The sequence below is a fragment of the Cyprinus carpio genome, chromosome A23, assembly GCF_018340385.1.
Source record: "Cyprinus carpio isolate SPL01 chromosome A23, ASM1834038v1, whole genome shotgun sequence".
Taxonomy (NCBI): domain Eukaryota; kingdom Metazoa; phylum Chordata; class Actinopteri; order Cypriniformes; family Cyprinidae; genus Cyprinus; species Cyprinus carpio.
Genome location: NC_056594.1, coordinates 10,224,840 through 10,239,244, shown reverse-complemented (window position 1 = coordinate 10,239,244; position 14,405 = coordinate 10,224,840). Strand labels below are relative to the sequence as shown.

At 35.8% G+C, this 14,405-nt stretch overlaps 1 protein-coding gene across 2 annotated transcripts; it reads left to right on the top strand.

The window, feature by feature from the left end:
* Nucleotides 1-301: 301 nt before the first annotated feature.
* LOC109060458 (beta-1,4-galactosyltransferase 3-like) lies at nucleotides 302-12,710 on the top strand. 2 transcript variants are annotated; one of them, XM_042713012.1, is made up of 8 exons: nucleotides 302-674; nucleotides 843-922; nucleotides 3,743-4,199; nucleotides 5,079-5,314; nucleotides 5,497-5,687; nucleotides 8,139-8,261; nucleotides 10,314-10,418; nucleotides 10,910-12,710. In XM_042713012.1, the coding sequence occupies exons 3-8, from the start codon at nucleotides 3,938-3,940 to the stop codon at nucleotides 11,229-11,231; spliced, it is 1,239 nt and encodes a 412-aa protein (XP_042568946.1). In that variant the 5' UTR covers nucleotides 302-674; nucleotides 843-922; nucleotides 3,743-3,937; the 3' UTR covers nucleotides 11,232-12,710. The 2 variants fall into 2 exon arrangements, with proteins under 2 accessions (XP_042568946.1, XP_042568945.1); XM_042713011.1 differs by having other exon boundaries at nucleotides 304-631.
* Nucleotides 12,711-14,405: the final 1,695 nt, after the last annotated feature.

The following is a 14,405-nucleotide window of genomic DNA, read 5'->3' as shown; positions in this document are numbered from 1 at the left end:
ATGCATTTTCTCAGCTGGTCTGTAACAGTTTCAGCAGAATCACCTCAGCTCTATTAGGCTATTATGAAAACAGTTGTTTGTAAACACGTTTAATCGTTTTGTTGAACACAAACAGTTTCACAGACGTCATAATTCACGTTAAAAAATCAGAATATAATTCTCAATCAAAATGCCGACGATGGCATTAGATGCAATCCACATGTCGTGTCCCATTTTCATCAGATTAATTTCGCTTTTATAAGCCTGTATTGTAATCACAAGATCATCTGGTGTATGAAAACCGCCTCTAGCATTAAACCTGTCCTTTTTTCTCACTAGAAGGCAGCACTGTGATTTTAACACAGGTATCTTACGGCTTTTATTGTAACAGCCGCGTCAAAGAATGCCCGTCGATAGCGCGTCACCGCGTCAAACATGTCTGTCGGTGTCTGCAGGTCTCTGCCATGAGCGTCTGACGCGCTCAGGAAGCGTTTCACCACAGCGTTCCGCGACGCGCTCAATGCGACTGCGGATATTAGACACTATTTCGGGCGCCATAGAGGAATGAGTATCCACAATCCAGTGGTTAATATTAAATAAAGGCCTAGTTATCGACTGCTGGAGCCTGGTTTGAAGCGTCGCTGTGGTCCGGGTGAGTCAGAGGAAACGACTGACTGACTGAAAGTGCTGAAAATGTCAGTTATATTGACGATTATTTCACAATAATTGCTCTGTGCCTGTCGTCGCTGCATGCATGGCTGCTTAATAAATACATTTCAGTTTTACCACAACGCAAAAGATGAGCTGGTTTGTAAATAAGCAGGGGATCTTGTTAATCAGTCCAGAATTATCTGTCTCCTCAGGGTGCACGATGATTTGTGATGGACAGGATGAAGAGGACAGTGCTCTCTCTCACCTCTGTGTTTATGAGCAGTCAGCACAGGTAATCCTGTTACTGCAGCACATTTTCTTATCTACATGTCTTAATATAATAACATACTGTACTCACAGTTTTTAAACAATGAGATAATAGTTGTCACAAAATCTAAATTAGTGAGTTTCTAGTTTAGTTTGAGTTTGTTGCCTTTTTTGCCATGTTTGAGTGTTTTTAATTTTTTTAAATGTAATTTATTAATGCAACGAAAGATTACAGGTTTTTCTATTTTCAAAATTTTTTCAAACTAACTATCAGTTTCATATTAGTTTCTCCATCAGTTTTATTGATAGTCCTATCGTGTAATTTCTCTCTAAAGAATCATTGCCGGTACTAAATGATATCACATTAATAACCACCGCACAAACATAAGCAAGTATTAGCTATGGATTTAATGAATTCTGTGATGTTTTTGTGGTATGTGGAAGATGGTCCATTGTCCTTTGAGGCATTTTATTCTGTTAGATACAATTATAGATATTTTGCACAACATATGATAATATCAGAATTTCAAAAGATTGACAGCCTCATACAAAGTAACTCACAATCCTTCTTTGAATGATGTATTTCCATCCTGTTTTCCAATCTGGAAATTCAGTTATTTCTTTTTTATTTTATTTTAGTGCTGTCAAACGATTAATCGCGATTAATTGCATCCAAAATAAAAGTTTTTGTTTACATGATATATGTGTGAGTAGTGTGTATATTTATTATGTATACAGTGCCCTCCATAAGTATTGGAACAGTAAAGACAAAATTGTTCTGTTTGCTGTGGAGTCAAGAAATCTGTAATTATGATTAAAAGATGAATATGAGACAAAACTACAGAATGTCACATTTTATTATTGGGTGATTCAACACAAAGATGTTTTACCAGCTAAGAAGATCAACACTTTTAGAGTTTCATCTCCCTATCTGATGTGAGCATAAGTATTGGAACAGTTGCCTCACAGGTCTTTCTGTGTCCTGTTGCATTAATTCTTCAGATATTAAAAGCAGGGAATGTGTCTTATCAGTTATATCCATCGCTTCTGCATTCTAAGTCTTGCATTCGATGATGACACACAAACCAGGATGAAGACAAGGAAGCCGACACTGAAAGAAAAGTAAGCAATTTGGATGCTAAAAGAATAGAGGAAGTCAATTAAAACTAAAGAAAAAACAAAGGGCATGGAGAAATCAAGAGTTTGGAAACTACCGGCGACATCACCAACCAACGACGACCTGATCGGTTGAGAAAAACAACAGTACTTGATGACAGACAAATCATAAAAACTGTGAAAATGAACCCTAATATACATGTCTGTAAAATCACCAACAACCTCCAGAAAGCTGGGGTGATGCTCTGTCAATCTACAGTCTGCAGGAGAATTTGACACAGAATTACAGAAGCTACGCAGCAAGATGCAAACCTCTGATCAGCACCAAAAATAGAAAGGCAAGATTCTTCACAAATGTGAGACAGTAGAGTTTTGAGTTGAGTTGATGGACCGATGAGACAAAGATTAACCTTTATCTAAGTGATTGGAAAGCAAACGTGTGGAGAAAAAAGATAACTGGAAATGATCCTAAGCATACAACCTCATCTGTAAAGCTTGATGGAGGTGGTGTGATGGCATAGGCATGCATGGCTGTCTCTAGAACAGGACCTCTTCATTTTAATGATGACTTAATGTATGATGACAGTAGCAGAATGAGTTTGGAAGGTTAAAATATCATCTTGGCTACCAATATTCAAGAAAATGGCACCAAACTCATTAGAAAGCACTTCATATTGGATCAGGACAATGACCCAGAACACCCTGCCAGTTCAGTCAAGGACTTTATCAGGGCAAAGAAATGTAAAGTCTTAGATTGCCCAAATCAATCTCCAGATTTAAATCCGATTGAACATTAATTTCATCAGCTGAAGAGGAGAGTAAAGACAAAAACTCCCCAAAACAAGCAACAGTTAGAATTGGCTGCATTAAAGGCTGGAGAAAAGCATTTCAAAGCATAAGACCTAGAGTTTGGTGATGTCTATGGGTTGCAGACTCACTGCTGTGATTGCATGCAAGGGATCTGCAACTAAATATTGGCTTTTAATCTTTTACATCTGCCTTAATTTCAGCTGTTCCAATACTTATGCTCACATCAAATAGTGGGATGAACTCTATTTGGTAAAACATGTGTGTGTCGAAAAACCTAATAATAAAATGTGACATTCTGTAGTTTTTTCGCATATTCATCTTTTAATCATATTTGCAAATGTCTTGACTCCACAGCAGAGAAAGCAATTTTGTCTTTACTGTTCCAATACTTATGGAGGGCACTTTATATACATACACATGCATGCATATATTTAAGAAAAATATTTTACATTTATATATTAAATATATTTATGATATAATTTATATGAATATAAATATATACACATAAATACAAGTAAATATTTTCAAAATATATGCTGTATGTGTGTGTCTTTATATATACAGAATAAATATACACACTACACACACATATTATGTAAACAAAAACTTTTATTTTGGATGCGATTAATCGCGATTAATCATTTGTTAATCTATATTTATTTATTTATTTATTTATTGTAAAGCATTTTTTTGTACTCATGCATTTTTTTATTTATATTCAAGCATATATAATACATATTATTTTATTTTTAAAGCACTGTACTCTGTAACAGGAGTGACCCAAAAAGTGTGTGGTCTTTGCTTATCTAATTCGAGATCTGGCATTGATCCCGGGCACACTGACACTTTAAAGTTCTCCTTTTTAGTTTGATGTGATGGATCTGTCACTATTGATTTTTGTGTTCCTCTGTTTTTCCAGTGACTCCCACACATGCCATAGATGTCCTTCCCTTAGCTCACTGAGCTAACTTTATTGCTCCTCATCACCCCTGTTATCCTTCCACTCTTTCCTCTCTCATGCCTCTTGCTTTACTCTGTCTCTCTTCTCTTATCTGTCCCTTGTTCATCTCCTTTAATTTTCCTCTGCCACTCCTGCTCTTTGTTGGATGTCATAATGGTGTGCTGCGGTCGAGTGCTGGACTCCCCTTGCACTCTGGCTCTGTTGGTGGGCTTCCAGTTTGCGTTTGTCCTCTACTTCTCCCTGGGAGGCTTTCGTGGCCTTGTGTCTGTATTGGTTCATTCCACTGAGCCTGAGATCGACTACTCTCGACCGCATGACGTCTACACTAACCTCACATCTCTGCTGCTCCATCATCCAGGACCCAGTGGACCAGAACAGCAGCTCAGGGACTGTGTTCTGCCCTCTCCACTGCTGGGTAGATATAAATCCACACTGAAGTGCTTAAGACATTGATCATTGGATTTGTTTTTTTACTTTGTCTCATTATCTGTTTTTAAATAAATGTACCAAACACACGATAATGAGTTTTGTCCACCCAAAAAACTGAAGAATTTGTCATTAATTATTCTCACTTTTATCTTATTTTATCTTATGTGTAAATTCACTTGCAGCATTTAAAACAACTGATTTTAGTTTTTAGGGTTTTTTTTTTTTATTTATAAACAACTGCAAAACTGATATATTTCTTACTAAACTTCATTTTGTACACAGCACACTCAAAAATGCCAAAAATGGCAAAACCCATTCAAACTATACTGATTGACTTGGAGTGACACTTAAAAAAAAAATGAAGAAATAAGCTGCTAATTAAATAAACAGTTTTAAATGTATTTTATAATGATTCATTAATTTATTATTACTATAATTTATTATTACTATATAATTGATTTACTACGTTTTAAAACATGAATGACAGTTTTTAATGTATATCGGTTTGCCCATTTAAACAGTGATTTATGACTTTTGACTCCATAAAAGATTACATTTAACAGTGATATAAATTTTTTGTGTTTTGAAGATTTCAAGTTGGAAAAATGAATACAACAATTAGATATCTAGTCTTGACCAATACAATAATAAAAACAAATTCTTTGATATTGCGCAATAACCGATATGGTCAAATATATTGTCCATCCCTACTCTGAAATTCTCCTCAAAAAGGAATAAAGTCATACAGTTTTGAAACAAAATAATGGTGATTAAATAATGACAGAATTTAAATTTTTAGGTAAAAATTGCTTTAATTTGGTGTTGTAGAAAAGATTTTGTGTGCTCTCATCCTGCTGTCTGCCAGTGGGTCCTGTTTCTGTCCACCTCGCCTCACCCCCTTCCCTGGAGAAGATAAAAGAGAAGAACCCCTTGGTGACCTTAGGGGGTCATTACCGCCCGCCAGACTGTGAGCCACAGCACCACACAGCTATCGTGGTCCCCTACCGGAATCGGCAGACCCACCTCCGCACCCTCCTCTACCATCTGCACCCCTTTTTGCAGCGGCAGCAGGTCCACTACGGCATTTACATTGTGCACCAGGTCTCTAGTTCATTGTTATGCTGACTTGTCACATCTATTGTATGGGGGGGGGTAATTAGAGGAAGTAGCAGGGACAAAGGATAACGAAAGCTCATTGCTTATTGTCAAGCTATATTAGTGTTCTATTCTTGCCGAAGAATGCATTTGTGTACACTTGATTTGCTCATAGTCTGTGTTATCAGTCAGGGAACTCCACCTTTAACCGAGCGAAGTTGCTGAATGTCGGAGTGCGGGAGGCGCTGAAAGAGGAGAACTGGAGCTGTATTTTCCTGCATGACGTCGACCTGCTACCTGAGAATGACCACAATACCTACACCTGCCACCCCCAGCACCCTACACACCTCTCCGTAGCTATGGACAAGTTCAGATACAGGTACCCTACCCAGGATTTAATGTTTTAACAAACCTTTTCTCTAATTTTATCTTAATGAACAGGGGTGACATTTTTGTTTGCATTCTTATGTTTGTAGTCATAGTATTATAGTCACGTCAATAAAATTAGTTTTAATATTATGTTATTATAATAATAATAATTTTTATATTACAGTATTATAATATAATGATTAAAAAAATGGTGTGTGGTTGAACAGTGTCAAGATAAGATGCCAGTATACACTACCTTACAAAAGTTTAGGGTTGGTAGGGTTTTTTAATGTCTTTGAAAAAGGTCTCTAATGCCAAGGCTGCATATATTTGATCAAAAAATACAGTAAAAACAGTAATATTATTAAATATTATTAGTACTATAATAATATATTATACAATATTACAATATTACAAAATAATGATTTATATTTGAATATATTTTACAATATAATATATGCTTATGATGGCAAAGCTAAATTTTCAGCATCCACTTCAGTGTCACAAAATACTTTGTATTTTACTTTATATGTGATACATTTTTTTTAGGATTCTTTGATGAATAGAAGTTTCAATAGAATGTCATTTATTTGTAACATTAAAATGGCCTCAATTTAATGCATCTTTGCTGAATAAAAGTATTATTTTCTTACAAAAAACTTACTGATCCCAAACTTTTGAATGGTAGTGAAAACTTATGTATATAAATATTTTAAAATAAATTGGTGGTTTTAAATTTTTTAATTGGTGGTTTTTAATGGAATTAAATTCTACACACTTTAATTTAAAACAGGCAAAAAGAAACAAAGAAAATAAAAAATAAATTAAAAACAGACAATAAATAAAAAAGAAACTTGTTCATTTAACAGCAGTTTTTTCTTTTTGAAGAATTTGATATATCTTATAAAACTTCTAGAAAGAAAAAGTTCATCCTCTTCACGCATGGTAGAATAGGCGATGTAGTTCATCCATTATTAGTGCTGACACAGTTGTACCCAGTAACTCATGGCTCTGGTCCTCTAAATTGACATCCAGGTCTGCACATCTTGGGTCACAGAGTCTGCATTTCTGTACTCTGCAGCCACAATGTCCACCTAGATATAAACATTCAGTGAGAACAAAAAAATTGCAGAGAAATCAACCCATAAATTCAGTGCACCAAGGCTGAGGACAACATCAGAACCTCTCTGTGATGAATCCCCAGCATTCAGACATGACTCAGTGAGTTAGTCCTTGGGTAGAAATACAGAGAAAATTACAAAGAAAGATACATAGCAACAGCTCATCTAGCTATCACTCAAAGATATTGAGTTTGATATTGATATAAAGACATAAAAAGAATTTAGAACAGGTTTAAGAGTATAAGGGATCTCTGGAGGGCAGGTTAAATCAGCAATTAAAGTTACACTACCAATCATTTTTTATTTGTTTTATTTATTTTATTTTTTTTAAAGCAATGAGTACTTTTACTCAGCAATGGATTAAATTGATTATTTTTTTTTTATTTGTTTTATTTATTTTATTTTTTTTAAAGCAATGAGTACTTTTACTCAGCAATGGATTAAATTGATCTACTGTATCTGTTCATTATTTATTCAGTATCATGATCATGAAAAAATGTATCATGGTTTCCACAAGAAACATTGATAATAATAAGAACTGAGCACCAAATCAGCATATTAAAATGATTTCTGAAGGATCATGTGACACTGAAGACCAAAAAAAACCTTTCATACCATCATACAAAGTAAATTATATTTTAAAATATATTATAAATCAGTTCACAATATTACTATTTGTACTGTATTTTTGATCTTTCCAACCCCAAACTTTTGAACAGTCATGTTTATACAGCTCAACAAACACACATCAGTTGCTTTTCCTATCCTTTTTTCCAGATTTATACAAAGAACACATTCAAATACACTGAAACCACATTTTAAGGATTTACACATTATCTATGGTTGTCACATGATGTCATCATCTTGCAGGTTTAATTTTTAAAACCTAATCGAACTTTATTTACTTATTATTTTTTGTCCAAGTTTGTTTAAAAACCCCATTAACATTTGGCTGCCTTTTCAAAAAACGATTCAAGAAAAAAGATCAATATAGTATGATTTGCACCCACATTTTTGCCAATTGTAGCAGGTCATATGGATAGAAAATATATGCATACTATACAGTGCACATACTATATACTATTATTAGTGTGGTAGTGTTCTGAAAATAGTTCAAGACAAAATTATTGACACAAATTTAAACAGCATTCTATGTTCATTTATAAGGGGTCCTGGTTTTCTATCCATTCATACAGATTGCTGTACTGATGTAATGCAGAGGTACAGATGCACATTAAACTGCAGGGGAAGCTGCGACACTTCAGATAGAATGATTGATGAAGGATAGTAGAGACAGATGACCTTATTCCTCTGTGCTTCACCAAATCATTCCTTTGCAGGCTTCCATACTCACAATACTTCGGAGGGGTGTCTGCTGTAACCCCAGAGCAGTACCTCAAGATGAACGGCTTTCCGAACCAGTATTGGGGCTGGGGAGGAGAGGACGATGACATCGCAGCTCGGTGAGGATGGCAGAGAGTTATTTCAACATAATGGAATGCATTAGAGATCAAAGTAACTGGCACGTCTACATCAGAAATGTATCCTGTTAAGCATTTGTGTTGCACGTCTGTTCGTTTTCAGTTCACATTCGCATTGGTCTCTTGCCATTATTCTCATTTTCACTGCATCCGTCTATCCCTCATGCCCTCCCCTGCATAGCCACAGGAGGGACCAGTAAGTACATGCATGAATCACTAGATTGGACTCAAGGCTTCCAACTATTTAGGTGTCAGTACACTTTTTATTCAATAATACATTCAAGTAATTTTACTTCTGTGACAATAAGAAACATGCTGTAGAGGATTAAAAGTTGTTGAAGGAAGCCTTGAAACCAGAATGAGTCAAGTGTAGTAGATTATTAGTAGTGCTGAGGATTTGAATCACCTTTTCTTTATGGTTAGTTCTCTCTTAAGTGTCTTTGGCCTGAATAGGATTGAGCATCATGAGGAATCTAATACATCTATTTCTGATTCCTTATTAGCAGTTCCCTTTCATGATTCTTTTAGAACTTTTGAGGAAGGTGTATTTGAAAAATCTATGATGAGATCATTTTAATAATAAATACATTTAAAAAAAAATTATTTTGTATAGGCGGCATATATTCAAAATAATAATTGTCCTAACTGTGTATTAAATAAAAGTGCTAAAACCAAAATGTGGCGTACAGTATATCATTCCGCCATTATTTTGATAAAATACTACCGACAAAACCAATAGTGTGCATGCTTAACTACACGTTGTCATATGAACAACCAGTCTGTAATTACATTAAATCTCATAAGCCTTAAAGGGTTACTCCACCCCAAAATGAAAATTTTGTCATTAATCACTTACCCCCATGTTGTTCCAAACCTGTAAAAGCTTAGTTCGTCTTCGGAACACAATTTAAGATATTTTGGATGAAAGCCAGGAGGCTTGTGACTGTCCCATAGACTGCCAAATAAATTACAGTGTCAAGGTCCAGAAAAGTATGAAAGACATCCTCAGAATAGTCCATCTGCCATCAGTGGTTCAACAATAATGTTATAAAGCGATGAGAATATTTTTTGAATATCTTAAATTATGTTCCGAAGATGAACGAAGCTTTTACGGGTTTGAAACGACATGGGGGTAAGAACTTTTCCAAGACATTCTAATTTATTGAAGTACACCTGTATGTATTTGGTTCAGTAAATGATCAATAATGGAATCATTTGGTCTAGAATCAATGGACTACAATAGTCCTGCTGAAAAGTTTTGATTCACTACAAAGATCTGGCTCATTCGTTCTGTAGGAAAAATGTTTTAGTACATGTTCATGAACCATTTAATGGAACCAAACGTAATTTGCTGTAATGTAATTGCCTATTTAGAATAAAAGTCCCAACCTGCTCAACATCTTTGACAAGGCAGAACCTCTGAGTCCATCTGTTTTTCTTTTCTTTCTTGTTATTTAATATGCCTTAGTTTGATTCCAAAGCTTGGTTTGAATATGGTTTGATTTCACCCTGAGCGATTTTTCAGGGTACAGATCAAATCTAGTCCCAGGCAAATAGTATTTCAGGAGATAATCCAGGACCCAGCTTTGTGTTTTGGAAAAACTGACATAGCATGTATTCTTGGAGAACATTTTGAAGGGCATATCAGCTCATGGTGATTTGCAAACCTGGCTGTCGCATAAATAACCATCAGTATCCTTGCCTGACTCAGATGGCTGAACCAGAAGCAAGAACCCAAAGTTTTAAGTATTTAAAAGCTGGATTAGACTCTCCAACTTTAGATGAACCTTTTGTGGACTTTCACTTGTGGTTAGAACCTTTTTACATAAAAACTACTGTTGCTGAGGATTTTTTTAGCTAGTTCACATCCATCTGGCCCACCTTGCAGACTCTGCTGGAAATGGTTTTCCTGCTGTGCTTTGTGCCACTCTTTCTTTTGTCTCTGTCTGTTTGATACTTCATACCATCCTTCTTCATGTTTTTTTTTCTTCTTATATGTTACTGTTTCTACTTGCCCTGTGGTTTTGTTTTTAGAGTCCGTCTCTCTGGGATGAAGATAATGCGCCCGCCTTTGGCCATTGGTCATTATAAGATGATCAAACATAAAGGAGATCAGGGTAATGAGCAGAACCCAAGAAGGTGATGTCACTTGGCAAACTATATTTTATTATAAACTTGGTGTTGGTACTAAGGTTGAAAAGGGACAGAAAATGTTTGGTAAATTTCCAGAAACTTTCCATGTTCTTTTGGAAACTTGCAGAAAATTTTGGAAGGTTTCTGGAAATTCTCCACCCTTTTGCAGCCCTAGTTGGTACAATCTTAAAAATAAAGGTTCTAGCGATGCCATAGGAGAATCATTCTGGGTTCCCCAAAGAACCTTTAAGTGAACAGTTCTTAAAAGAATCATTATTTTTCTTGTTGTGACGAACATTTTAATCTAAAGAACCTTTTTCCACTGTAAGAAGCTTTTGTCCATCAAAAAGGTTCTATGGATGTTAAAGGTATGGAACCATGGATAGCAATAAAGAACCTTTACTTTTAAGAGTGTATGGATAGATAAGTTTATTATTTAATCCATTTGTTCAGTCTGTTTATTGAGTCAGGTCCTCTTCATGAATTTGTTCTTGTAGGTTTGACTTGCTGAAGCGCACAAGGCTGAACTGGCGCTCAGATGGACTGAATTCACTGACTTATGAGCTCCTGTCCAAAGAGTTGGAGCCATTGTACACTAATTTGTCTGTCAACATTGGGGATGTTCCACACCATTCCCCTCTGAAGGCTCCACCTCGGAAGTTAGAGCCTCAACCCGTTCCAACTAATAAAACAAAGACTGAAAAAGTGGGTGTGATCATTAATCATAATGCTACAAAAGTGGAGCCTACCCACTTGAAGGCCAGTAATGAAAGTTCAAATGTTGGTCAAAAAGCTCCTTTGAAAAAGGAGGTGGGATGATACTGATAATCGAGTATCCACAGACAATCCACAGGGTGAGTTATTAATGGATAGTGGAGGAAATACCAGTTTGCTCTTTGTTTTATATCGTAAAGCATTGCTACTCAAGGCAAATAAGTTCATTCCACTGAAAGTTGACTGAATCTGTCTGGCCGCCTCTGAATGTTTATCAGCTGCTGATATGGTGACATTTGCACAAGTCTGGAATCATATGCTGAAGATCTCGTTTTGCTGTAGGAGTCGTATCAGAGTGGGCCGAGTTGCAAACCCTCTCGAAAGTGACCAGTCTATGTACCCATGCAAGTCCTGTGTGTTTTTGAGCCGATGTGCTGCCAGCTGCTGCTCTTCACCCCACTGTGTGTGTGGGTCTGTTTTTCTGTGCCTTTTCTTGCCCTTGAACCAGTCTCTTATCAAGATGCCATGACTCAATCAAAAACATTATTACTGCACACCACTGTTATTAATACTACAGTTGAATGCTCATTCCACATTTATCAGTTTTTCTCTTCTTTTAATATCTAATCAGCACACACTGCTTTGTGATCTAGTGCTTGAGCAGACGTGCCACTGTGGTCTATTTTTGGTCTTACTGTACAAACTTAGAAAGGTGTGATCTTTGATAGTGAGCACTGGTTTATTTTCTCTTTTAGCAGCTCAAGATACCTATTAATAGTTTTATGATACTGTGTAAAAGAGTTTAATTATTTTAGGTATTGTGTGGTGCCTTTGTTGGATTCCATTTTGGTTGTAGACAATCATTGGGATAAGCATGTAAAATTACAAAAATATTTATAACATTTTCCCACTTCTATTTTTCTGTTAAATGAAATACGTTTGATGGTTTAGGTTAAAGTGTGACTTTAGTCTAAGACGTTAGTTGATATTTTAAGATTTAATAAACATTAAACAGGTAATGGGAACTTTTAATGTTTCGTTATATAGAAAGAATACATTTTATTTGTTAGTCAAAAATATTGGTTGTATCAGCGTCATGGCACTTTTACAGTATGTAAAAAAACTGCACTCTGCATTAAACACAATCCTAGAGTATAAGCTACATTTGGAGAACAAATATATCAGCGATAGACATTTATCTTTTAAAATAAAAACTGCATTGCACATTATATTAGCAGGTCCACTTACATTTTTCACTCTCCCACAATGCAAACTACAAACCATTAAGTAAAAGATCATATAATTTGCTGTAAATGGTAGTCTGAAGGTGCTCATTGAGAATTCACCCCATCGTGTGACATGGTGCATATCTCACTGAATGTACAAATTATTTCAAATTTCATTTCAAAGAGGCTGTTTAAATTATGTATTCTGGTTTTGATACGCAATTCTTAGTGTGACAGCCTAAGAAAAAAAAACATGGTGTTTTACTTCATGCCTTTGTATTAAAACTACAAAAAGTGTATTTGCAAGACCCTTGTATAATATATATATATACAGGTGCATCTCAATAAATTAGAACGTTGTGGAAAAGTTAATTTATTTCAGTAATTCAACTCAAATTGTTAAACTTGTGTATTAAATAAATTCAATGCACACAGCCTGAAGTAGTTTAAGTCTTTGGTTCTTTTAATTGAGATGATTTTGGCTCACATTTAACAATAACCCACCAATTCACTATCTCAACAAATTAGAATATGGTGACATGCCAATCAGCTAATCAACTCAAAACACCTGCAAAGGTTTCCTGAACCTTCAAAATGGTCTCTTAGTTTGGTTCACTAGGCTACACAATCATGGGGAAGACTGCTAATCTGACAGTTGTCCAGAAGGCAATCATTGACACCCTTCACAAGGAGGTTAAGCCACAAACATTCATTGCCAAAGAAGCTGGCTGTTCACAGAGTGCTGTATCCAAGCATGTTAACAGATAGTTGAGTGGAAGAAAAAAAGTGTGGAAGAAAAAGATGCACAACCAACTGAGAGAACCGCAGCCTTATGAGGATTGTCAAGCAAAATCGATTCAAGAATTTGAGTGAACTTCACAAGAAATGGACTGAGGCTGGGGTCAAGGCATCAAGAGCCACCACACAAGGAAATTGGCTACAGTTGTTGTATTCCTCTTGTTAAGCCACTCCTGAACCACAGACAACGTCAGAGGTGTCTTACCTGGGCTTAGGAGAAGAAGAACTGGACTGTTGCCCAGTGGTCCAAAGTCCTCTTTTCAGATGAGAGCAAGTTTTGTATTTCATTTGGAAACCAAGGTCCTAGAGTCTGGAGGAAGGGTGGAGAAGCTCATAGCCCAAGTTGCTTTAAGTCCAGTGTTAAGTTTCCACAGTCTGTGATGATTTTTGGGTGCAATGTCATCTGTTGGTGTTGGTCCATTGTGTTTTTTGAAAACCAAAGTCACTGCACCCGTTTACCAAGAAATTTTGGAGCACTTCATGCTTCCTTCTGCTGACCAGCTTTTTGAAGATGCTGATTCATTTTTCAGCAGGATTTGGCACCTGCCCACACTGCCAAAAGCACCAAAAGTTGGTTAAATGACCATGGTGTTGGTGTGCTTGACTGGCCAGCAAACTCACCAGACCTGAACCCCGCAGAGAATCTATGGGGTATTGTCAAGAGGAAAATGAGAAACAAGAGACCAAAAAATGCAGATGACCTGAAGACCACTGTCAAAGAAACCTGGGCTTCCATACCACCTCAGCAGTGCCACAAAATGATCACCTCCATGCCACGCCAAATTGAGGCAGTAATTAAAGCAAAAGGAGACCCTACCAAGTATTGAGTACATGTACAGTAAATGAACATACTTTCCAGAAGGCCAACAATTTTCTAAAAATGTTTTTTTTTTTTTTTTTTTTATTGGTCTTATAAAATATTCTGATTTGTTGAGATAGTGAATTGGTGAGTTTTTGTTAAATGTGAGCCAAAATCATCACAATTAAAAGAACCAAAGACTTAAACTACTTCAGTCTGTGTGCATTGAATTTATTTAATACACAAGTTTCACAATTTGAGTTGAATTACTGAAATAAATGAACTTTTCCACAACATTCTAATTTATTTAGATGCACCTATATATATATATATATATATATAGAGAGAGAGAGATAGAGATATAGATTAAAGTACATAGTTTTCTGTCAGATACAGTATTTGGCATTAGTGTTAAATTACTTTAATGCCTAATAGTCTCCAGCTTGAGAACATCAT

What these genes read in the sequence shown, in the direction of transcription:
- LOC109060458 (XM_042713012.1), top strand. Translation starts at nt 3,938, where the DNA reads ATGGTGTGCTGCGGTCGAGTGCTGGACTCCCCTTGCACTCTGGCTCTG. An exon ending in TCTGCCCTCTCCACTGCTGG is followed by an intron (nt 4,200 to 5,078) that starts GTAGATATAAAT and finishes GCTGTCTGCCAG; the next exon opens with TGGGTCCTGTTTCTGTCCAC. An exon ending in ATGGACAAGTTCAGATACAG is followed by an intron (nt 5,688 to 8,138) that starts GTACCCTACCCA and finishes ATTCCTTTGCAG; the next exon opens with GCTTCCATACTCACAATACT.